Source organism: Acomys minous (genome assembly GCF_964271855.1).
Source record: "Acomys minous genome assembly, chromosome: 8".
In the NCBI taxonomy this organism is placed as follows: Eukaryota; Metazoa; Chordata; class Mammalia; order Rodentia; family Muridae; genus Acomys; species Acomys minous.
Genome location: NC_140489.1, coordinates 44,321,415 through 44,346,743, shown reverse-complemented (window position 1 = coordinate 44,346,743; position 25,329 = coordinate 44,321,415). Strand labels below are relative to the sequence as shown.

Sequence of the window (25,329 nt, the reverse complement as noted above, 5' to 3'; positions counted from 1 at the left end):
CTGTGTGTGCTTGGGGAGAGGGGCCCCCAATTTAGGACTGTCAGATTGTCGCTACTGTTGGAGCTCTTGATTTTTAACTACTTTTTATTTTAAATCTTTCTGTAGTAAAGTATCACCTTTTTTGTTGGTTGGTTGGTTGGTTTGGTTTTTTGAGACAAGGTTTCTTTCTAGCCCTGATTGTCCCAGAACTCACTCACTCTGCAGACCAGGCTGTCTTGGACTCATTGTGTAGACCAGGATGGCCTCGAACTCACAGAGATCTGCTGCTTCTTCCTCCTATGTGCTGGGATTAAAGGTGTGCACCACCATGCCCTGGCAGAATAACATCTTTTTTTCTTTTTTTTCCCCCTAGAGCTGAGGACCAAACCTAGGGCCTTGCACTTGCTAAGCAAGTGCTCTACCACTGAGCTAAATCCCTAACCCCCAGAATAACATCTTTTAACTGGGAGTTTATTGACAAGATTTGTATACTGCTTACTGTTTTGTGCTGTTCATACTCTTCAAACCTTACTTCGCTTTTTTACCTTAACTCTTTACACATTTCCTAGAACAAGCTAATTGGCAAGCAAATAAAAATTAAGGTAAAAGGAACTGTGTAATCACATATTAGACATACAATTTTACCTTTTTTTTTTTTTTTTTTTGCGTGCTACATTTATATATGTAAGGCGTAGGTCACATACGGCGTGCACGTTGAGCTCTGAGAACAACTTGCAGGGTTCAGCTCTTCTGCCAGTCAGCTCCTACGGTTTAGACAGTTCCTTTACTGAGTGAGCCATCTTGCCAGCCCTAGACATAACCTTTCTTCTTTTTCTCTTCTCTTCTTTCTTTCTTTTTTTGAGACAAGGTTTTTCTGTGTAGCCTTGACTGCCCTGGACTCACTTTGTAGACCAGGCTGGCCTTGAACTCACAGAGATTTGCCTGCCTCTGCCTCCCGAGTGCTGGGATCATCTTAATCGTAATATGAAAGTGTATTTCTATTCTTCTGATTTTTGTTGTTGTTTTGTTTTTGTTTTTAATTATTCATTTATTTAATCACTTTACAGCCTGATTTAAGTTACCTCCCTCCTCTCCTGTTCTACCCTCACACCTCTCTCCCGCAAGGAGTATCAATCCACCCAGGCACCCCCAAGACTCAACAGGATTAAATGCATCTTCTACTGAGACCAGACAAGGCAGTCCAGCCAGGGGAAAGGGATCCAGAGGAAGGCAACAGAGTCAGACAGGCCCTACTCCAATTGTTAGGAACTCACCTGGTAACCAAGCTGCACATCTGCTGCATTTGTGTAGGGCTCTAGGTCCAGCCCATGCATGCCCTTTGATTGGTGGTTCAGTCTCTGTGAGCCCCCATGGGCACAAGTTAGTTGACTCTGTCGGGCTTGTGGTGTCCTTGACCCCTCAGCTCCCTCAGTTCTTCTCCCACTCTTCCACAAGACTCCCTGAGCTCTGCCTGTGGTTTGGCTGTGGTCTGTGCATCTGTTTCCATCAGCTGCTGGATGAAGCCTCTTAGAAGACAGCTACGCTAGGCTCCTGTCTGCAGCCATAGCAGAGTTTCATTAATAGTGTCGGGTTCACTCTCTCCCATTGTTGCTGTTTGTTTTTGTTGTTTGAGAAAGATCTCTCTGTGTAGTCCTTGCTCTCTGGGGGCTTGCTGTGTAGACGAGAATGGCCTCAAACTCACAGGAGTCCACGTGCCTTAACCTCTGAGTGCTTCACCCACCATGCCTGGCTAATGTTCTGATGTTTTATAGTGTTTTGCTCTTGATATAGTAACTCCTAAAGGTATGGACTGTTACCTAGTGTCTTTAAATGATAGGGCAATTTTCTTAGTTTTTTTTTTTTTTTAATAAATTAATGGTTTTGTTTTTCTGGATGTATAAAGAGTTCAGGAGTTGGAAAACTGGTTCAACTGCTCTTCTAGAGGACCCAGGTTTGAGTCCAGCACCTACATGGCAATTCTCACATGGTGCAGAAACAAACATGCAGGCAAAACAAAACAAAAACAAATCTAACATTTTAATTCTTAAAAAGAATTCATCTTGGAGTAGTAGTGCCAGCTGTATGTGCAAAAGGACAAAATAAAAAAGTTTATATTATGCACTGTTAATAATGGTAGCTTGGAGTTTAAATTTTAATTAAAAAAAAAAACTAGGCAAGCTTTCATATGTTTAAGAAGCGTAATCCATGAAGACTTGCTGGAGAGCTTAGGGAGGCAGCATATGGAAGACGGTCTAGGAAGAAGCCTGAAGAAGACCAGTGCTTAATGACCAGGGAGGTGAGGGGAAGCCACAGAGACAGGGATGGAGAACCAGGAGTAGCATGCAAATCAGGAGTGTGTAGCGAAGTCTGGGGAAGGATGTTTCCAGAGGATCATAGTGTTGAAAAGTGCTGTGAGCTGGGGAGATTAAGACCTGGGTTCAGTTTCCAGCACCCACATACTAGCGCACAACTGGCTGGGACCTCTAGTTCCAGGAGATCTGATGCATGCCCTCTTCTAGCTTCCGTGAGGACCAGGCAGGCTTGGGTGGCACAGACATACATCAGGCAGAACACCCGTACACAAAGTAAAAGCATGAATAAAGTCTCTCTCCTCTCCCCAAAAGAAACACAACTCAAAATTGATTAGCTTCAAGTGTCTTGGAGAAACCTAGCCATGTGCCACTTCAGAGTACCAACACTGTTCAGAAAGGCTAACTGAAAAGAGAGGCAGGCGGATAGCTACAAGTTTACATGAAGATTTTGGTAGGAAACTTGGGTAGTAGTTACGTCACACTCCAAGGCCTGGTGTAACACACTTTTAACCCCAGAGCTTCTGAAACTGTTTGAGGCTAGCCTTATTTACAAAGCAAGTTCCAGGCTAGCTAGGGCTACTGTGTGGAAACCCGGCCTCAAAAGAGAAAAAGTCACTCATATTCCAATTGAAAGATAGTGATGTGAAGGAGCCAAGGAAGACAATGGTGCGGGAGCCCAGAAAAGCCTGGACTTCAGCTCTCACAGAAGGCTTTGTCACGGACAGGAAACTGTTTCTGGTAGAATACAAAGACATGCGGCAGGATGAGTTCTGAAGGGAATTTAAACATTTGCTGACCACCAGCCCCGTATCTGTCTCCATTGCAGCTCTCTGTTTTTCCTTCCCAGAAAACTATTTTCAGAATGCCTTTTTAAAAATTGACAGCCTCGGGGCCTGAAGAGATGACTCATTGGTTAAGAACACTGGCTGCTCTTCCAAAAGACCCAGGTTCAATTCCCAGCACCCACATGGCAGCTCACAACTCTCTGTAACTCCAGTTCCAGGGTATCTGGCATGCTCACACAGATATACATGGAGGCAAAACACAGATGCATATAAAAAATAAATAAATCTTTTAAAAAATTGACAGCCTCATTCATTGTCATCTCGAAGGATGCTTTCTGATTGGTAGTAATACAGTCTATTTCTTTTTTACTTTAATGGCAAACACAGCCTTTTATGTATAACATGGGGTGTGTGTGTGTGTGTGTGTGTGTGTGTGTATGTATGTGTCCTTTCATCACAGTTGTAGATTTCTCCCTCGGAGTATAGGGAACATTGTTAACTCTGAGGGAAGTTGGATCTTGCTTTTTTGTTGTTGTCATTGTTTTCTTGTTGTTCTCTGAAAACCTTGAACACTACATGCTGTCTTTAAAGAGGACTCTGTGCCAGGTGTGGTGGCACACGCCTTTAATCCCAGCACTCAGGAGGCAGAGGCAGGTGGATGACTGCAAGTTCGAGCCCAGCCTTGTCTACAAAGCTAGTCAGGACAGCCAAGGCTACACAGAGAAGCTCTGTCTTGAAAAACCAAACAAAGAAACAAAAATAAATAAATTAAGAGGACTCTGTTATTTTCATGTCTCTGTGATGACATATGTAGAGCTGGATTGCAAATCTAGAAATCTGGATCCTCTTCAGCCTTACCTCTATTTTCCTGTGTCTTCCTGTTTGTAAAATAGGTTTTTGAAAGATTGCTTCTGTATTTATATAAAAATTAATTTGTAAATATAAATGTGTTACTGTTTGTTTTCCCCTTCTTGTTAGCCCTTTCCTCAATTTGTTGTAGTTTTTTTATGCACTTCTTTCTCGTTTCTATGGATAACCTTGAGGTAACTGCCTCAATTAATCATGGCTTGGGAAACTAAAGGTGCTTTGTGTGGTATAAAGAATCCTTTTCAGAGATGTGACTGCAAGCAGTTGTGGTGCTTCAGCAACTGCAGCTGTTTGTGTGCTGCCTAAAACTATTGCGTGTATGCTTCAGGTGTTAGCTGACCCTTTGAGGACAAAGTTTATCCATACATAAGCACTGGTAAACTATGAAAAACACAAATTTGGTGGCACTAGTACATTTCTATTTTGCACAACCACCCCCCCCCCCCCCATGTAACTCAAGTGTTGCCATGTTGAGCGTTGCTTCCTAAGCCCTTAGCTAGTGCCTTTCCCACCACCACTCTTTCCCTCAGAAGCTTTTTGTCTCTTACTATATATACTTCTCTCTGTGGGTTTTCTTTCCACCTTTAGGTTCCTGTCTCTTAGGCAGATCTATTCCAGTATTCATAACTGAATCTATTTTAATGCTCATCAAAGGTCTTCCAGTTCCCAACATCCTTCCTTTTGGAATGCCAGCTAAGCCGTGCTCTTTTGTTATTATTTTGAGTATATCCTTGGATCTTACCAACCTCCACCATATATATCCGCACTAAATATTGCTTCTCGGAGCAAGTAGGTCTTGACGTAGGAATAATACAGTATCATGGGTGTCAAGTTGTTTGCTGTTACAGGTTAGTAAAAGACACATAGCTTGTTAAAACTGCTATTCAGTTCGATTCTTAGTGTTTTAAACCTCATGACTAGTAGATTATTATATTAGCTTTGCTTAGCAAAAGGCACAAGCTGCTGAGGGTGAGGGATGTATATAGACTGTGCCATACGCAGGTTCTGGGCTTGGGTCCTGGCAGGAAACAACAGGCAGTGCTGGACCTCTAGAGGCTGGTGTCCTTTTTAAAGGACTCAAGCTATTTACCGTAGTACTTTGTTCTGAAATTCAGATCAGCTGCTAATACTTGAGATGAGATCCAGCATGCACTCAAGTAGATACAAGCCTCAGAAACAGAGTTAAACTTTCAAGGCCTAATGAATCTTTCTGCAGCTTACTACAGTACACAAACACACACACACACACACACACACACACACACACACACGTTCATTTAATAATTAGAATAAGTGAAATGCTATTCAGTCATCTACTTGTGCAAGTGGTCTGTGTAAACGGTTTTCTGTTAAGGAAAGACTTTTCGACATAGACAACCAGCTTCCCATTTCTTACATGGCTTATCCTTGGCTACTTCGCTGGGTTTCTGTTGTTATTCAGACTTTAGGTAGGTAAGATTTCTGAGTTGCCTACTTTAGTTTTGAGGAATTAATTTATCTGGCAGTTTCATATATATGCATTCCTGGTAAGTAAGTGCTAGGCTTGTTTCTGAACGGTAGAGCAACTGTCTGTTAGGCAGTCAAAACCTAGATGTGCTCTGTCTGTAGGAGAATAGGAGTGATTGAATAGTGTCCTTTTGCTCAGTGCCTTCACTGTTCCAGGCTCTCAGTGACTGCTTGGGGTATCATTGAGAAGGTCAGTGTTAATGTCCACTGTACAGATGGGGAATTGAGGGATGCTGGTCTAGATAGGCATCAGTGTCTTGTTACTCACAACTCACACATAACCCAGCTGGCCAGCCAGCCCGAGGCACTTCCTGTAGTCCTCTAACAGGTAACTCAGTGGCACACTTTTTTGTTAGTAAGGTTGAGCTATAATATGCCAACATTGGCATAAAGATTTAAAGACGTTAATACATCCATAAAACTTCAAATGGTGCCTGGCTGGTATCCCTCCCCCACATGCACCCAGTAAATGTGAGATGTTTTTTGAGACAGGGTTTCTCTGTGTAGCCCTTGCTGTCCTGAAACCAACTTTGTAGACCAGGCTGGCCTCAAACGCACAGAAATCTGCTTGCCTCTGCCTCCTGAGTGCCGGGATTAAAGGCATGCACCACTACCCAGTGACGTGTTGCTTAAGCCTGTAATAACACTAATATCTTGTCTACTTGCTTACATATATTTTGCAGGGGCTGGGGGCTTGGTGGTGGCTGTCCTGGAAATCTTCACACAGAGATCCACCTGCCTCTGCTGGGATTATAGGCATGAGCCACCACACCTGGCTTCCATGTGATTTCTCCCCCAGTGACTTGCAACTTTGATATAATAACATGGGAATTTTTAAATGTGATCTTTTGTGGTTTTATGGTATATGTGTGTATGCTTCTGCATACAAGTAGAAGTCATAGGAGGAGTTAGCTCAGCCTTCTCACCCAGTGCATTAGTTGGTCAGCACAAGGAAAAGGAGGACGAGTAATTGTTGCAAAACAACATTCCTTCTTTCTTAAGTAATTTTCCATAACTTTTCTCTCTGAGTTTGTCATTTACTGCTGTCCTTAATCCCTAGTTTCAGAATTTACTGGCCTGAATACTGTCTTTCACCCTGACTGTGTCCATCTCTACCCTTCACCCTGACTGTGTCCATCTCTACCCTTTTCTCCTCAGTATTGTATTCTGCTTTAGGTATCTGTGACTCCTTTGGCTACTTGGGCTGAAGCCTCTGCATTACTAAAATGTTGCTTGAGCAAGGGTTGGCCTAAACTTGACCCACTGTGTCTGCCTCTTGTGGGTCCATTCCAGACCAGGGATCTGACGGAGGACTGGCAAAGGATTAGAGGAGCCGAACGAGACCCTTTGAATCTCTTTGATTTATACCTACTGGTCTAAAAGCATAATAGTGATACATGTTATTACCATTAGCTTCGTTATCAGGTTAATTTAGTTATATTCTGTGTAATAGAATTTGTCGTGAAAATGTATTACAACTTGAAAATTGAAGCTGACTCCTTTAATAACTGACTGGTTTTGTCAAAGACTGAAAAGCCTGATGAAGGAGGTAGGATTTGAACTAGAGTTTAAAGGATAGATATAGGTGTAGTTTTTTCCTCTGGTAGGAAAGAAGTAAGGCAGTGGATTCCAGATAAGGAGAATGTATGTATAAGAATGTCCAAGGATTTAAAGAAAAACACTGAAAATTTGGACCAGTGAGAGTAGTTACTTTTTGCTTTTACAAAAGTTTCTAATTGTAGAACCGACACTACATAGCTTAGACTCAAACTCCGAAAATTCTTGAGTCCTTAGCCAAGATACTTGAAGTAGTAGATACTTGTGTAGCCTATGAATTAATTTGTATTTTTCTTGATCAATACACAAAGTAATTGCAAGGTTGCGTATGTTGAGCGCATCCTGAAATCTTGTATGGTTCGTGTAAGTTAATGGTCATTGCTGGGTCCCCTTTGTATCGCAGAGATGCATAAGCTCTCCTTTCCTCTGCTTCTTGTTTAGTGAAGCTGTACTTGATCAGCCTTTCCCTTTCTTGTTAATGTCTGCATTCCAAGTCAGTAACGCTATGTTTATGGCTGTAGCCTATGAGTTTCTACAGCTTCCTTATATCTTGCAGATTCTTCATAAAGACTGTTAGGTGTATGCTTTGTCCCATAGAGTTACTGACTTTCTTCTTTCTCTTCCTTTACAGACCTAGAGGATCAAGTCATAATGGGAGCATTTTTGGACAAGCCAAAGATGGAGAAGCACACGGCCCAGGGCCAGGGGAACGGGCTGCGGTACGGCCTCAGCAGCATGCAGGGCTGGCGAGTGGAGATGGAGGACGCACACACGGCTGTCATCGGCTTGCCGAGTGGACTTGAGACATGGTCGTTCTTTGCTGTGTATGATGGGCATGCTGGTTCTCAGGTTGCCAAATACTGCTGTGAGCATTTGTTAGATCACATCACCAATAACCAGGATTTTAAAGGTTCTGCAGGAGCACCTTCTGTGGAAAATGTAAAGAATGGAATCAGAACAGGCTTTTTGGAGATTGATGAACACATGAGAGTTATGTCAGAGAAGAAACACGGTGCAGATAGAAGTGGGTCAACAGCTGTGGGTGTCTTAATTTCTCCCCAACATACTTATTTCATTAACTGTGGAGACTCGAGAGGTTTACTTTGTAGGAACAGGAAAGTTCACTTCTTCACACAAGACCACAAGCCAAGTAATCCGCTGGAAAAAGAACGAATTCAGAATGCAGGGGGCTCTGTGATGATCCAGCGTGTCAACGGCTCCCTGGCTGTGTCAAGGGCCCTTGGGGATTTTGATTACAAATGTGTCCATGGAAAAGGCCCCACAGAGCAGCTTGTCTCCCCAGAGCCTGAAGTCCATGATATCGAGAGATCTGAAGACGATGATCAGTTCATTATTCTTGCATGTGATGGTATCTGGGATGTCATGGGAAACGAAGAGCTCTGTGACTTCGTGAGATCCAGACTTGAGGTCACTGATGACCTTGAGAAAGTTTGCAATGAAGTAGTCGACACCTGTTTGTACAAGGTAGCTAGACTTTTTATTTTTCTTCAGTCAGCTTTATGCCATTAATTACTATTCCCCTTTAATCATCTTAGAGCATGTAGATATAAAAATAAGTTTTTGACACAATTACAGGATATTTTTTACTAACTGAAAATAAAGAGACACTTTAGAAATTAGCCAGTTACCACCATCTGTGTGTGCAGGAGTTGTGTCTACATGCATGGCCTTTAGCCAGAGCACTCAGGATATCAGAGATAAAAGGACTGCATCCACGTGCATGAGAAAGAGGGTGGGAAAGCCGTGGGCTTGGTGTCTGTAAGTTCTAGAAATGCTTTGGAATGTCAGGCCAGTGAGTGTTGAGCATCAGTACAAAAGAGTTCAGTAAGCATTGGCTGTGGTGCAGTACAGTAGTCTTGATGTGGAGTCACGGTGACTTGGTACGAGACCCGTGACTTGAGGTGAGCTTTTATGTAATTGTTAAATTAAAAAAGAACAGAGATTAGTCTGTCTAGTAGGGCTGTTGGGAGGATCAAATGGGAGCGTGTACATAGATAAGCTGGTTGAGCCAGAGAAGGTTCTGCGGACTTAAGAGTCAAACAGACCTGGGGTCAAGTCTTACCTCTGTTACTTTTGTACTCTTCAGTCTTAAACAAGTTGTTCAACCTCTCTCAGCTATAAACATATAGATAATATCTAACTTATAGGATTATTAAGGGTTTACGTGTGTGTGTGCGCGCGCGCGCACATGTGTACTCTAGACTGATAGATAATACGTAGTCAGTACATGCTCCTAGCTTTCCTGGAGAACTCAGAACTTCTACAATATTACATAACTTAAGTTGCAGCCAACCAGACTAGAAAATCTGGGTCCTTGACTTAGCGTCATGTTGTTTGTGCCACACTGTTCTGTTTTGTCAGTGATGCTCGTTGACTTACTTTAAGATGTTTGTACATCCACACATGCAGTTCGGTGTGAAGTCTTACTTTGATTAGAAGTGGAGCTTGTGTAACTTCCAGCCTGTGTGTTTTTAAAGGGCCACAGACTGTCTGGTGGGATGCTGTCAGTTTTTAGAGAGCAAAACCACAAGATGCATGCAGCCTTAGTCCTCCTTAGTATGCAGGAGCTCCGCAGCCTTCTGCTAGGTTCACTGTATAGTAATGGAGAATTAAGTGATGTTAAATAGAAGCTTGGTGAATTGTTAGATTTGGATTTTAATAAAGTATCCAGATTATACCTTTTTCTGTGCTGTCTCAAAATGATCCAGCACCTTAGCGTTTGCTACATTTATAGTGTTCCTTATACTAGTCTATCTTTTATTGTTTAACATGTATAAGATCAATTTTTCCATATAGCTGAATTAGATACTAAAAGTAAGGAAAGTGTAAGGAGGATATCAATTCACTTTGAATAATTTGAATGTGCTTCCTAAGTTAAGTCAATATTTTTATTATATAAGTTATATACACTATAGATTATAAAAGTATAAACGTCATTTAGTTTTCCTTTTGAGTGCATATTTCTACTTCAAAAACAGATGCATTAACCCCACACAGTGTGTTGTGACTGAAGTGTGAACTTGTGAAATGACAGTAAAGATAGCACTGAGAGTCTCTGCCGTGTTACATGGCGGGTGTGGCTGTAGGATGCTGACGAGGTAGGTGGCTTCAAGCGAGACGGCCACCAGGGAGTATATAGGAGTGGTTCTGTTTTATATTCTTTACCAATGATTCTCAACAACCTGTAATTATCCTTTCTTAGGAATGCTGCTTATAGTATTTAATATATTATGTGGAGGCAACTGTCTCCTCACATACCTTTCTACTTTTTTCTCCTTAAAAATTACATTTTTACTAGAAACAATGTAGTTAGAATTGGCAAGTTGTAAAGATTCTCAAGGTTTTAAAAAATAGAAGGAAAACCAAATATTCTTGACCTTTTTCTTCCCAGGGAAGTCGAGACAACATGAGTGTGATTTTGATCTGTTTCCCAAATGCACCTAAAGTCTCAGCAGAAGCGGTGAAGAAGGAGGCCGAGCTGGATGAGTTCCTGGAATGCAGAGTAGAAGGTGGATCATTTAACAAAAAATAAGTAGCTTGATTTAAAAAACCAAACATCCAACATAGTCAAAGTCTAACACTATAGAGTTCATTACATGCCCTTTAACATGTAGTGCTTAGTGTGTAAAGAAAGGGCGTTCTGTAGTAACTGCTCACATGTGTGCCCCAGGCCTTGCGCATTAGGGTTGGGACACTTCTGTTCTCAGTGACTGAAATGTGCCCTAAAATTCTTGCTGAACTCACTGGCAGGAATAATTTTATGCTAGGGAACTGGGTAGTCTTGTGTGTGAGTATGCTATCTTCCTGTGAAAAGATGTGTGCATTAACTTAAAGTCTCTGGAATATTTTTATTTACCTGTGTTCGGTAGGTTGGTTCGTGGGTGGTTTTGTTTTTGAGAACTTGAAGGTCAAATAGTTAATAACAACTGTCAAATCCCACAGGTTTTAAAACTTAGTTTTCATCCACTTTATGGCTTCACTCCTAAGCCACGAGCTGCTTCACCTTATAGCACAGACCTGGCAGGAATTACCGTGAAATCAGGAAAGTAGTCTGGAATTCTAGGCATGTGGGTCTGACATTTCTGCAGATTATTTTAGAATAAATGCAAAGTATTTGTACCTTTAAAAAATGTGATGCTTTTAAATATTTGCTTTTGCTAGTGGGGCTTATTGGTTTGTTGGTTGGTTGGTTGGTTGGTTGGTTGCTTGTGATCTGGGGACCAAAGCTAAGCTCTCTTGCATAGAAGGCAAGTGTTTCCTTCTGAGCCACACCCCCGCCCTGACATGGTCCTTGGTGAAGCTGCCCACTAAGTATAAGTGTAAGCATTGTCTCCCAGACACTAGGTTCACTGTGAGGACATGTAGATGATGCAGCCCTAGAAGCAGAAACACTTCAGTGTAAGTGCATTTGGCTCTCTGATACCATAGTTAGCTTGCAAGCATTGACCTACCACACCACTGTATCCCATTCTGTCTTCAGTATTAAAATTAGTGTGCATTTTAATTTTATTTTCTCCCTTTTTTATTGCTTGATATCACCTGTAATCTGTCTATTAGAATCATTCTTGGTTTTGGTTGTCAGTGCATCCAGAGTCCTGAGAAGGTTTTGTTCTTAACACCCTCACTCCCTTGATGGTGATGTCTGTGTTGGTACTGTTTAGAATTTCATTCATTGAGTGTACTAGTCAATGCATTTCACCCCACTATTTTCAAGGGTCTTGTAATTTTTCACATTTCCAGTTATTTCAGTATGTTATTTGTAGATAAAACAGTAAAGTTAAAAAAATGCTTAGAGTGTTACAGAGCAATTGGTCTAAATTGCTTATTAGAAAACTATGAAACCAAAAAATATGTATGGGGTAAGTTTCTGTTGATGTTCTGGCACTTTTACCTCCATAAATTTTATTGGTATAAAAAAATAACAAGTACCTTAGTATTTTTACTATGAAATGGGATCCAGTTTTAGAAATGAGTTGCTATTTTTCTCTTCAGTGTGCTTTATCTTAAAGTAAGTTTTGGTGGAAGTATCAAGCATTCATCCCATATAATTTTATTATAATAAGTTTTATATTATACTATCAAGTGAGAGTTGCCACCTGGGCAGAGTTTACATTGATAGTCAATATTTTTGCTATGTTCATGTGTAATACCATACAATTGGAGGTAATATGTCATAACTTAAGTATGGTATTTTTAGATCTCATGAGATGCAACTAGAGAGAAAATAATATTAGTTAAAGCTGCTGCTATTTAAAGGCATAGAAAGAATGTAACTTTGCACTGTAAATGATATATGTCTTAAGTGAAGATACACAGCCTCTAAAACAGACACCAAATACCCCTTTCTTTCTTTAAATACATACCTTGACTAAATTGTTGTGACCTACTAAGCTTCATTTTATTTGCTTTCAACATTTTTGGCTTCTGTGTCTCCAACATTAGAAAGGACAAAGCTCCCTTTTCTCCAGTTGTGTCCACCTTTACTGAAGAGGGAGGTGGTGAAGAGTGTTTATTTATGTAACCAGACTGCTGTTGCACTGTGGTGCATACACAATTTAAGGTTACACTCACTGTGTGTGACCTACCCATCTCTGCTACTGGCCTGACTCCCTGAAAAGTTGCTAATGCTGAGGAAACTGAAAATTCTTTAAGTTTCATTAAGGAAGATGGGGAGGAGCAGATTATGTTTGTGTGGGGGTTTATGAAACAGAATTCTTGACATTTTTATAAAAGCACCAAGTCTTTTACAGTCTATTAAAACATGTAGTCTCAGAGCAATTAAAATAATTTTTTTTGTATTCAGTACTTTTCTAGGAGCCAAAGGAAGAGGGATAGTGTAATTGTTCAATTTAAATGATTGTCCCACATCAAATAAGAAATTCTAATTGTTTCTAAAGCTCTTACTATTCATAAAAGAATTTATTTTCCTGTATTCTTCGCAATTAAAATATCCTAACTTATATTTTAATGAAGATGTAAGCTACATCAAATGTAGTGGGGTTTTATTTAGAACTGAAACCATCATTGGTTGAATTTATCATCAGTGTTCATTTCTCTTGTATCTAGAGCTCTAACCAAATGATTGTATTGGCTTAGTAGGCACTGTGTTGTGTGTTACACTCTGAGACTGTGAACTTGTGTAGCTTAGGTAAGCATCAAATCCCTTTATTTTTGTATAGTAGACGTTCAGCACTAGAACCATGTAGAAAATCACTATGCCAAATGTTAAAGATTACACAATAAAGGAACTTGGCAAACCAAATCTGAGATCCTTGCTTTTTTGTTCAGATTTAAGACTGCTTTATTTTGTTAATATTTTTTAAATGAAAAGACTGCATAAAATAATAGATGGTAAAATTTGGCCTTTATTTTTGAAGGACAATTTTGAGCCATTTAAAGAAATTTTATGGGTAGCAATGTCTATTTAACTTGTGCCTTCAATCATGAAGTAATCTGCGGAGGCTTGGTCAGAGAAGGAGAGTTTTTATGGGCGTTGGTGTTTTCAGAGGTGTTTAAGGTGGAGAACTAGAATGATAATTTCTTGCCCGGGTGGGAAAGAAAACACCATTTCTTAATGTAAATGTTGAGAAACAAAAGAGTCGCAAGTGCCTTTGGCTGAAATATGCACTGAGTAAATGTGCTGAGTCTCCAGATGACGCCTTCCACTTAGCCCGGAGTCGGGTGAGGCGCTGTGTTCACAGCTTGACTTGTGATAAGGATAACACTGTATCTGGCAGCTCCCTCTCTTTGCCCACCTAGTAACTGGATGTTTTTAAACTAATCGTTTTAAATGCAGCTGTGTAGTTTTTTAATCTTTCTGTTCTTAATTTTTGGTCATGAAATTTAGACCTTTTTCATTAAAAACCTTGCTTAAGTAACAAATGAAGGGAATGGTATTTTGTATCTATATATCATTTAAAGATATCTTAGAGGAAAATGGGTCTGAAAAGTGATGTTTAACTATATAATCAATTTGTGCGTGCTACTTAAATCATGTTACAACTATAAAAATATAGGTTAAAATGATAGAGACTAGTATATCTTCTGTAAATTACTCTAAACTTAACGGATTTTTTAAAAAGTCTTGAGTTTTTACTTATTTATATATTTGCAATGTATTTACAGGGTAAAGTACAGAAAAACCTGTATCCGGTGTAAGGACAGAGTTGATCTCCTCCACAGTAGCTAGTCAGCATCTTAAGAAAGGAGATCTTCATTTGTACACAGGTCATGGCTTGTATAACACATCTGATTAACACAAAGAGGTTTTTCTCTTTTCATATTTTTTATCTTGTTTTTATTCACTAAGGTTAATAATGTTTTGTGTCTTTTTCTGCATCCCTTGGTCTTACAGTTTTGAGGATCAGTGATTTAATTTTATACTAGTTTAGAAAATCTCAGGCATAGTAAAAGTAAATACTGTCTGTGATAACCTGAGATGCCTTTGTTTCAGTGTTTTAAAAATTGAGTTTTGATAACACTTACAAAAAGTACTTCTGATTCCCAGAAATCATAAAGAAGCAGGGGGAAGGCGTCCCTGACTTAGTCCACGTGATGCGCACCTTAGCCAGTGAGAACATCCCCAGCCTCCCACCCGGGGGGGAGCTGGCGAGCAAGTGAGTATGTTTGCATGCTCTTGGCCTTTGCCTGTGGATAACTGTGTATCTACTCCTGATGTCTGTGTCCTGTCTTCATGGTTAGGAATGGTTAGGAAGCACGCTTGTTTGAGATCAGCACTTGAATGCCACAGTAATTGTACTGAGGGTCATCCTTAGTGGAAGCTTGGGTAACATTGATTTCCTCAAAGAATAAGTGAGGTAATACGGTGAAAGAATATTTTAAATAAAATTATATGACACTACAAAGTATGAGTGGCTATCGTAGTGGTGGTGGGGTATCTTTTTTTCTTTTTCTCTCCCCCCTAACCCCCCCCCCCATGGTGAGCGTTTGTATATCTTAACGCTGTAAAGAGTATCTTCAATATGGGCAGTGTGTCTACATGTCTGTGTTTCCCAGTGTTTGGTGTCAGAAAGAGCAGGCACTTTCCTTTCCTATGCTTCATGGAACCGTACTAGTTTGGGCTAGATATTAAGCTTCATCAGTAGTTAACAATACACATTACGGAATTCACAGGGTTTTGGTTTTTTGTTTTTAATTCAGTGCTTGGCACAAAGGGATATTGTGACCGTTTCATTAATTTTTGTAGTTTGTACATGTAGTTATAGTTTTTGTGATCATTTTCACCTGGAATTGTAAAAAGCCCCTGTTGAAACCTGTATTTTTTTTTAAACTGTCCATATGACTGTGTATAAAATCACTTCCATTCAGTTCTAGAAGTGTGGGAGCTATAGCTTTAAATGCACCATTACATTGTAGTGTGAGTAGGGGTGTGTGTGTGTGTGTGTGTGTGTGCGCGCGCGCGCGCGCGCGTGTGTGCGCGCGCGTGTGTGTGTGTGTGTGTGTGTGTGTGTGTGTGTGTGTGTGTGTGTGTTACTGAATAACCCTGAAGTCTCCTGTTTGCTAGGGAAGTAGGGTATCTTTTGAGATTTGAGATATGATCTTCGTGGGCAGCCTGGCCTGGCTCCTGACTCAAGTAGTTTTGCCTCAGCTGAATATGCTGAGATTGTGGCCTGTACCACCACACATGGCCATATTTTAAAATAAAATAGTATTAAAAAACTAATTCCTACACTTGTCATGGAAGTATTCAACATTTTAGTTTTTGTGGAAGTTTTTTGAAGGAATATTAAGAAAAGCAGCCGGGCGTGGTGGCCCATGCCTTTAGTCCTAGCACTCAGAAGGCAGAGGCAAGTGGATCGCTGTGAGTTTGAGGCCAGCCTGGTCTACAGGGTGAGTCCAGGACAGCCAGGGCTCCACAGCCTGTCTTGAAACACCAGAGAAGCAAAGCAAAGATGGTTCCTGTGATGGATTATTTTACTATGACTTGTCCAAGTTGCTTCTACTTTGCAACTGGTGCCGCTCTTGATTAGTATGTGTTGAGATTGGTATCGCTGTTGCTCACTTGTAGCCTTTTAAGTCAGCTCAGGTAGAAGTAGGGTCCTACAGATGTTTTAGTGTGTGCTTGGATCCACGTGCTTGGAGGCCATAAGGTGGACAACGTCTTCGCATCTCGCCTCATTTTTGAGATTGGTCTCTCACTAACCAGCTGGCTGAGCTGTAAGCTCCAGGGCTCCACTGTTGCTGTCTGCCTGCTCTCTAGTGCTAAAGGTGTGGCCACAGACCACCCTGTGCATGCTGGGATCCCAGTGAAGGCCTGTGCTTGGAAGGTAGACACCTTTCCTGCTAGCTGAGCTGCTAAATCCCCAGGCTGGATTTTTGCAAGATGGGAGGTTCCTTTGTTTTTGGTTTTGTTTTTAATTGTGTGAAGGTGCCTGCACCAAGCCTGGTGGCCTGCCTTTGGCCCCTAGAGCCCATATAGGAGAAACAGAGAACAGACTTCTGCAAACTGTCCTCTGTTCTCCAAACACATGTGCACACAGTAGGTAAATAAGTGTTTAAAGAAGGACTAGTCAATGGAATGGTTTGTTAAATTAAACAAGTGAAATAAACTGTCTTTTGTCCAGCGTTCTCTAGACCAGTGGGGCGTTCCGGCCATTCCACTGTAGGGTAACTGTCCCTTTGCTTTAACATTAGGACCCAGCTGTCTTAAGGACAGGCCTGGTGTTGACAGCAGCAATGAAATTAACTGTACTCAAAGCGCAAGATTAGTTTCTGAAGTTTTAATGAACACTGGACTGGGGGTTATTAAGCAGTGGTTTACTTTATGGAGGATTAACTTTCTGCATTTCTTACTGTTTAGGCGGAATGTAATTGAAGCCGTTTACAATAGACTGAATCCTTACAAAAATGACGACACTGTGAGTAGCATTTCTGCTCCCTCTGCTTTCCCTCCCCTCCTCGGTGTGCACGCCCCTCCCTGCGGTTGTTCTCTTGTACAGACCCTGAGTGAGTCCTTCGAGTTCTACTTGCTCTGGCCTCTGCGTATGGAGCATAATGGTGATGAGCGGCCCCTCCCCCGCAGAAGAAGGAATGTCTTTTTAAGCTTCTACAATCAAATCAACTTCAAAAGACTGTCTTCGCCATTTTTTTAGTTAAGAATCTCTTTGCCCAGCATCTTGGATTATTCTGAGTTTTGTAAAGGAGGAGCAGCAGAATGCTTGTCTCCATAAAGCATTTGTTTGCACACAGATAGCTTTACCACACGCACGTACTCTGCACTCTGTACTCAGCAGAGCACAGAGCAGCCCCTGTCTGTAAGCCTTAGCATGGCAGAGTGACCGAGCTGCTGTGTGCAGCTCTCACAGGCTCTGTAGCGTTGTGAAGCTCACCTAAACCTTTTTCCTCCCACAGTGCAATAAATTTAATGAAAATAGACTTTTAAAATAAGATGGATGAAGCTTTTTAGTAATTTTGTTGGTTTAATGATTTATTCGTTCATCCTCATAGTATTTTTCCAAACCAAAGGGTTTGTTTGTTTGTTTATGGAAAATTTTGTGTGTGTGGCTGGGCCAAATGACTTTTTTAAAAACAAAGCAGATTAAATATGAGCATTTCATATATGTACATACATACTTTAAAAACCAAATAAGCTCTAGAAGTTAGGGTTATAAAACCTTGTCTTTCTGCATTATACAGAAAGTGGTACGTTTTAGCATCTTGCAGCTGTCATTTAAAGCCTTGTTTTGTTTGCTTTCCTGTGTAAAGGATTCTACATCAACTGATGACATGTGGTAAAGCTGCTCGTCCAGCCAGGGAGGTACAGCTCGACTTCGCCGAACCTCTTAGATCCATCACCAACTTTAAGGAAGGGTACGACGTGATGTGGGTGAGGGACTCCAGCTTCAGCGGTGGAACAGCTAGCCCAGAATGGATTTTTTTTATTGTAAATTTGAGACTTATGTAAACGTGATTTCAAATCGTAATTCATGTTGTAAATCAGACTCCAGCAATTTTTGTTGTATGATTTTGGTTTTTGTAAAGTGTAATTGTCCTTGTACAAAGTGCTCATATTTAATTATGAACTGCTTTACAAATCACTATCAATGATAGAGGAGATGTCAGCTTGTTGTGTGACACAACAGATACAGTCATGCTGTGTTTGGACTTGGGGTGGGGTAGGGAGAGCAGCAGCCACATACCTAGACGCTCATGTGCACGTGACTGTGAGGAAGTCCAAACTCTTCCAAAGCTGTACATCCAGGGAGTATGGAAAGCTGTCTCTGTGTTCTGGCAAGGGACTGGCTTGTTGATAAAGCCGATCCTTCTTACGTGTCTATGATGTCCTCTCCTTGTAGCCGAAGTATTGCAGCTGATACCATATATACGGGAGAGTACCAATTTTGGGCTAAAATGCCTTGATTCTTTGCACCTCTTTATGAGTCCTTACATTTAATTACTAATTGGTAAGCAGCAACTTCCTACACAGTAGGAAACTGCCACATTTTTTTCCTATCATGATTGGCTGGGCTTGCTGCTGTTCCTAGTAAGATACTCCGAATTCCATTTTATCAATAAAGCTTGGTTTAACAAACAAGACATTTAATCATGTATGTGTAATTCCTCTTACCCCGCCTTTCAGTGTGGGGTAAATGGGGGGTTCCTCCTAGGGAAAGATGTTAGTCTCCTTAAATTGGATGATGGCGTTACCCCAGGTGCAGATGGATCAAAAGATGGAAGTCTTTGTCGTTTCCTAATCTGTTTTTTAAATGGGTTTCTTTCAGGATGCTTACTTTTCATTAGGATGTGCATCGGCTTGAATTTACCTACTGTTAATTACAATAATTGTCAAAGTTTGACAAACTTTAACACTATGACAGATGTGTGTGTGTTGAATGTGTGTTTGCCTGTAACTTTTAATTGACCCACGTCTTTAGAATCTAAGAGGTTAAGATGTATTTGTGATTTGAAATATAGCATGTTGATAATATTTAGCTGTTGGCCTTTAAAAATAAATTCAAAGCTTAAGGAATTGTAGATATAAAATACCTAATTTAATTTAGGCTTCACTCCTCTGATTAAGCACGTAAGAGTAAGTTTTACCGTCTGTCACACTGTAAAGACTAATGTGCTGTACCCTCTGTATCTGTGTCTCTTTAGGTTGAGTTGCTGTATTTATCACCGTGGGGCTGACTCTATTGCTAGTCAGATTCCCTGCTAGGAAATGGTTAAAATACACGTCAAATACAAAGTCACAATTCGTGTACAGAAGTTAGTATGATACATTTTGTTCTATTTGTTTTTTCCCAAACTTGGAAATAAACATGTTTGTATATACAGCCTCAAAACCAGTGTAAAGCTAGGGGCGCAGCAGGAAGCACTGTGAAGTGTCAGACTAACGCAGCCACTCGACCAGTGGGCTCTTCACTGTCCCTCTTACTTGTGAGGTGAATAAATGTAACTTAATTGTATTTAATTTATCTCTTAGTCCAGCATGAATGAAGACCAACTGAAGTACTCCTTATATTTAGAAATTTATAACAGCCAGAATACAGAACCAATTCCAAAGTTAACGTACAATAAATGCTGAATGTCTAAATCTGTGGTAGAGTTGGGAGGATGGTGATGTTCTAGGCTGTGGCTTTGCACTGAAGTAAATGTGCGTTCAGGAGAACCAGGGCTTCTAGCCGCTAGGCTGACAGCTGAGGCTGAGACCCTGCCAGGCGGCCTGGTCCTCCTGAAAGACCTTTAGTTTTCAAAACTGAACCTTATATGATGGATAGCTATAAATCACCTTCAGCGGCTTAGTTAAGCTTGTTATCTGAGATTCTCTCAACAACAACAAAGGAAGTTAGAATAGTCTTCTATTGGAGTTATTAATTCTGAAGGCTGGAGTGAAAACCGCTGTGAGCTAAGAAGACTAAATCTTTCCACGTGAGTCAGCGCTATACTAGGTGCAGTTTTGCATTACAGAACTCCAGGAAGTGGGTGTGCGCTGTAAAAGCAGATTATGCCTACTTCCTGGGAAAATGGCTGTGGTGGAAGCCAACAACACTTCTAGGGGGACGTTTGTGCCTGCATGGCACACTTCATTCTTGATCCCCATCCTTTTTCCTGCTAATTAACATCTCAAGTCAGATGCCTCATGTGGTTTTTGTGTTTCTGCTTCTGTTTTTAATGTGGAGGGAATGAAAGTTCTGTGTAGTGGTGACAGCATGCAGAGTCTCCTCTCCATATCCGTGGGTTCAGCTCTGCATAGTAGGCTTCTGCTAACTCACCGTGAAAGCCCTGTGCCTCTTATTGTTTGAACAAGTGGTCATAAAAGTAATATAAGCGGGGGTGGTGGCGCACACCTCTAATGCCAGCGCTTTGGAGGCAGAGGCAGGTGGCTCTCTGAGTTTGAGGCCAGCCTGGTCTACATCATGAGCTCCAGGACGGCACTTTCTCTCGGAATATCGTTTCCACATCCAAAAGCATCTCTCACAGCATAAACTAAAAGCCAAACTGGTGACCTTCTTTTCTTCAGAACACGTCTCAGACATCTTTAGTTACTGTGCCTTTATTCAACCCCAGGTAACTGCACAGCTGTCTAGCTGCTTGTTAACTTTTTATGTCACATAGTATTAGAAACTCAGGGTTGAAAAGCCAGGAGTGGGGGCTGTGCCTGTGGTCTCAGCTCTTGGGAGCCTGGAGCAAGAGGGTCATGGATTTAACACTAAACTGGACTACAAAGTGACACCCCGTTTGAAAAAAAGTTTTTAAGAAGTCAAAGAAGAGTGAGGTATAGCTCGAGTTTTAGCTCTGCGTACAGTGACCACACGTTTGGGCGTGTTTAACCAGTAAGCTCAGCTTTCCCACGCAGTGTCACATGTGAACCAAACACTGTTCTAGGTTAAGTCCCTCGTAACTATAAAGCGATGAAGTAGGTCTTTGTTCTCAAGGAGTTCACACTGGGGCAGAACCTAGAATCTAGTGACGTATTCTAAGTGGCTCATTCATACAAAGAAAGGAAAGCGTATTGCCCACCTCCTCACCCAGGATGTGCTTCAGCAGAGCAGGTCACCACCTAGAAGAGTCGGTATTTTATTTCCCGAAATTGCTTATTCTCCCCAAAAGTTGAATTGCATTCAATAGAAAATTAGGCTTAGTCGGGCGTAGTGGCGCACGCCTTTAATCTCAGCACTCGAGAGGCAGAGGCAGGCGGATCTCTGTGAGTTCGAGGCCAGCCTGGTCTACAAAGCGAATCTAGAACAGCCAAGGCTACACAGAGAAACTTTGCCTCAAAAAACTTTTAAAAAAGGAAAAAAGAAAGAAAAAGAAAATTATGCTCCACCTAAGAGTAAATTGGACTGCTGAGGGGTCTCTTGGTGTTACTCAGGGGTTTGATCATCTGTAAGAAATAGCCCTGACTTCTCATAGAGACAGCAGCAAGTTACAAGTGCATGCAGGGGGAGCTGAGCTTGCTCCCCAGTGGGGTCCACCTCACTAGAAGAACACTGTGGTCCTCGTATTGCAGCTGCAGCAACGTTCATAGGAAGTTGCTGTGCTTTAATTAAATGTGCATTAGGCTTTTAGAGGAGCCACACCTGCCCATCCTTACTGAACACAGCACCCTGGGAACTTAACATGTGGGTCCCAGAAAGACTGATGAATTGGTTTTGTTTTAATTTTTACTTTCATAGTATACTTCTAGCTCAAACTTGCTGATTTTACAGTATAGAATTTGCTATTTGAAGGGTTGTAGATACAATACTGTAGCATGTGAGTGTTTCTCATTGAGGTTTTCCTTGGAGGGGCCTTCAAGGATGTTATGTATTCTTACATGTTAGGATAATGAGATGGTCATTTAAAATTTAGTAGTCCTCTAGTTAGTTTTTTCAGGCGTTTGAAAGTCTTTCACTTTAGAAGCCTGGATTTTACTTTATATCCTACAATAACGTGTGTTTCGGTTTGCAGTTCTTTTAAGTTATATTGTATTTCAGAGTATGCTTGAAATATTGAAGACTTCCGTTTCCTAAATGTATAATACTATATTGTTGTGCTGGCCGGCAGCTCAGCTAAGTGTTCTCCCTGACCAGTGTTCTGCAGTGGGACAGGCATGGGCCCTGCTGGTGGCAGAGGAGCGGTTTCAATTTAAGGTCAGCTCAACACAGTTTTTCTACCTTTTATCTGCTCCATATTCAGCTAAAGCCTTCTGCTTTCTTCCTATCCATTTAAGCAGCAGGGTGGAATGTCAGAAAACTCAGATGTAGCTGGGTCGGGTAGCACAAGCCTTTAAACCCAGTGCTTAGGAGGCAGAGACAAGCTGAGTTCCAGGACAGCCAGGGCTACACCTGCACCCAAACAACAACAAACCCCCCAAAAACAAAACAACTCAAGTGGTATTCAGAGTTCATGAAGGAAGGGTCTTTAAGTGAAATAACAGCAAATGACTTTTTCTTTTCTGTTCTTCATGAAATACTGTCCCCCAGCTTCCATTTCCTGTTCTTGGTGCCCCCCACTTCTTAATAGAAAGAGGTTAATTCCATTCTCTTGAGCAAGAAAAGCCATGTATTATCTCATCAAGGCCAATTCATACTTTGTTATACTGGGCTGAGAGCAAGAAAACTTGGGATATGGAGTCGTGGGGGAGGGGAGGTTGCTAGGATTGCTTTACAGTCCTTACCCTGGTCTTCTTTGGACCTGGCTGTCAGTGTTCCAGAACTGGGCATCACAGAGCTAACTCAGTTTATTTCTCTGATTTTGTGATGGTCAACACAAGCGCTAAGAAACAAACTCACCCTCTTTCCTCTTCATTGCTCCAAATCCCAGTTCCCACTGGCTGTCTTCTCATTATACTGCGTTGAGGAAGGTTGTTTTATATAGTCCTGGCTGGTGAAAGAGGGCTCAGTAATGTTTGTGTCTGTATGGTCCTGTCTAAAGTAAGCTCATTGTGTACGAGACTGGGTAGCTGTAGGACATCATTAGATCCTGATTCCATACATTGAATAGCACCAGTTCTTGAGGGGCTTCTTAAACTTCTGGGGCTCACAGCCATTGCAGATGTGAATCTGAGGGATTGCACCCAGGAAAATGTGCATGATGTTTACAAGTCCCCAAGAATGTCTCTGTGGCCTGGTCAAGACCCTCTGTTAAAACCTAAGGCTCCATCCTTCTCCAGCTGAGCCCCAGATGTTCTAGGAGCATAAAAATCTATCAGAGGAAATGGTTTGTCTTACTTTGGAAAGAGTAGGGAGGCAGGTGGCACCTGGCTGGTATTAAAATTGGGGTGTTTGTTTGTTTGTTTTTACTGAGGTCCTGTGTTGTGGGTACTTGTTTGTAAAGGTGGACACGGTGGTTAGGCTAGTTTTGGAGGCTGATGCTAAGGTTTGCCACTCCTGAAACTCAACATGGAAATTGAATGTTTCTGGCATATTTCTGACTCTCCGTAGTGTAGGTGAAATAAATCAGCCCCATTAGCTGTCAGTCTCACTCAGGTTTTAAGATTCTTATTAAATACTAACTTAGTTTCAGATCCTAAGGAGTTAAGTACTTAATAAAAAATGTTTTTTTTAAAGGTCTTACATAGAAATGTAGATTAATGATTGCTACAAAAGACACCATAATTACATTGAGAAATAATTGTGAAATGTGTTGCCAAGATTTCATGTTCAGTTCTAGCTTGGTTTATGTTTGTGGACATAGAAACAAGTCATTGTTTACCTGGCTAGCTATTAGCTAACTTCGTAGCATATCTACAGGAAAATACCGTGTACCTATGACGCTCAGCACTGATCAGTCCCCAGCTGTAATTATGTCACTTCATTTATAAGAGTGTTTTGAGTAGGGAGACATATACATGTTAAAAGCATGTTGCATTATACATAAATTCAGTTTTTTAAACTCTTATCAATGTAAGAACTGCAGAAATATTTTCTTAAACATAATATGTAACAAAATTCTCCACTTTGCAGTTATGTGACCCACAATTTTAAAGAAATTCCATAAATGTATATTTTGTATTATGTAACATTTCCTGGTCCAAAGAAAATATGTGAATTCAGTTCTGATTTTAAGATTGTACTTTTGTTTTCTAGATCTTTGAGAAATTGCATTCAGCCTGTGAATGGTTACAGATTGTATGTGAGATGAAAAGTAGAAATTTTTAGTTTGCAAAATTGGTGCCACAAAATAAAACAGGCAATTGCATAATGTGTGTGTTTATGATTGTTTGATGCTGCAAGGAGTGTGTTTGTTGTATTGAGAATCTAGAAATCTGGGAATTAGTTACTGAGTGATCTTAAGAGAAGTTTTCCCTAATGGAATTGGGTAAATTGGCTGATGAGGTAAATCAAGTCATAATTTGAGCTAGAATTGTCCTTGATTTTAAGGAGATGATTGGTCACCACAAGGTTTGGGTTGGTGGTTATTGTTAGGAAAAGATTCCAGGCGTTGTTCTTCTTGGACAGAGAAGAGTGGAGACCTGGGCTTGGAAGAGGTCTGAGGAAGGACTGTCAGCCAATACTGGCGCTAGGATGCAGAGGGAGGCGCTTGCTGAGCTCCTCGTGATGACTGGCCATACTGGATCCATCTTGTGTTCACCCATGTCTCAAGATGACCTACAGATTTTCGAGTCTGGTCATTATTTCCACAACTAGAGGTTTGAAAACTGAGCAGGTGGTTAACTGGAAGCTCTCTGAGCTGCAAGCTCCTTTTCCTCAATGCTTCCTGAAGTCTAGTGTTCCAAAGTGTTCTTTGGCTTGTTAGCTCTCCTCAAGAGCTCGGGTTGAACTTGCTGTCAAAGCAAATGAGATTCAGTTGAAGAGTATGTCCTTGCTGGGCTGCATTACAGAACGGAAGGTCTGCCACAAAGCCACTACACGGCCAGGTAAAAGGTTTGTTTGCTTGCCTGGAGTCAGCATGAGATCGATGTTGTGTGTTTAAGTTCTAAGGGCTTTTTATAAAATGCTATTTTGTGATAATAGTCATGTTGCTGCCTAAGCAGGGTTATTTACTCCAAGAGTATCATCATGGCTGTAGTTTTTAGGCACAGGCTTGCATCTCCCAGACCAGCTGCCCCTAGGTCACGTACTAAGTGTTTCTAGAAGGTAATTTGAACTGCCAGGATTTCCAATATTCGACCATTATTGATCTTCAGTGATCAATTTAAACTCTTCAATTTGATCCCCTTTGAAGTCAGTTTTCAACCAACCAGAGTATGTCTGTAGCTGGTATTTCTTAGTATATTTTACGTGTGTGCCCTTGGAATGGATAGGAGGTTTAAAGAGAAAAACATACATCTAAGCACATACATGAGCAAGTTTGTATGAAGTTTCATACAAGAGTCCAGCTTAGTCTTTGGTGAA

General features: G+C 41.1%; 1 protein-coding gene across 2 annotated transcripts in view; it reads left to right on the top strand.

Moving 5' to 3' along the window:
- Positions 1 to 18,581, top strand: part of PPM1A (protein phosphatase, Mg2+/Mn2+ dependent 1A) — a 41,564-nt gene extending 22,983 nt beyond the window's left edge. For both annotated transcript variants that reach the window (XM_084791178.1, XM_084791179.1), the window contains exons 2-6: positions 7,638 to 8,491; positions 10,419 to 10,536; positions 14,535 to 14,643; positions 16,848 to 16,905; positions 17,753 to 18,581. In XM_084791178.1, coding sequence (XP_084647304.1) covers positions 7,638 to 8,491; positions 10,419 to 10,536; positions 14,535 to 14,643; positions 16,848 to 16,905; positions 17,753 to 17,782 — 1,169 coding nt within the window. In that variant the 3' untranslated portion in view covers positions 17,783 to 18,581. The remainder of the gene's footprint in view (positions 1 to 7,637; positions 8,492 to 10,418; positions 10,537 to 14,534; positions 14,644 to 16,847; positions 16,906 to 17,752) is intronic.
- Positions 18,582 to 25,329: the final 6,748 nt, after the last annotated feature.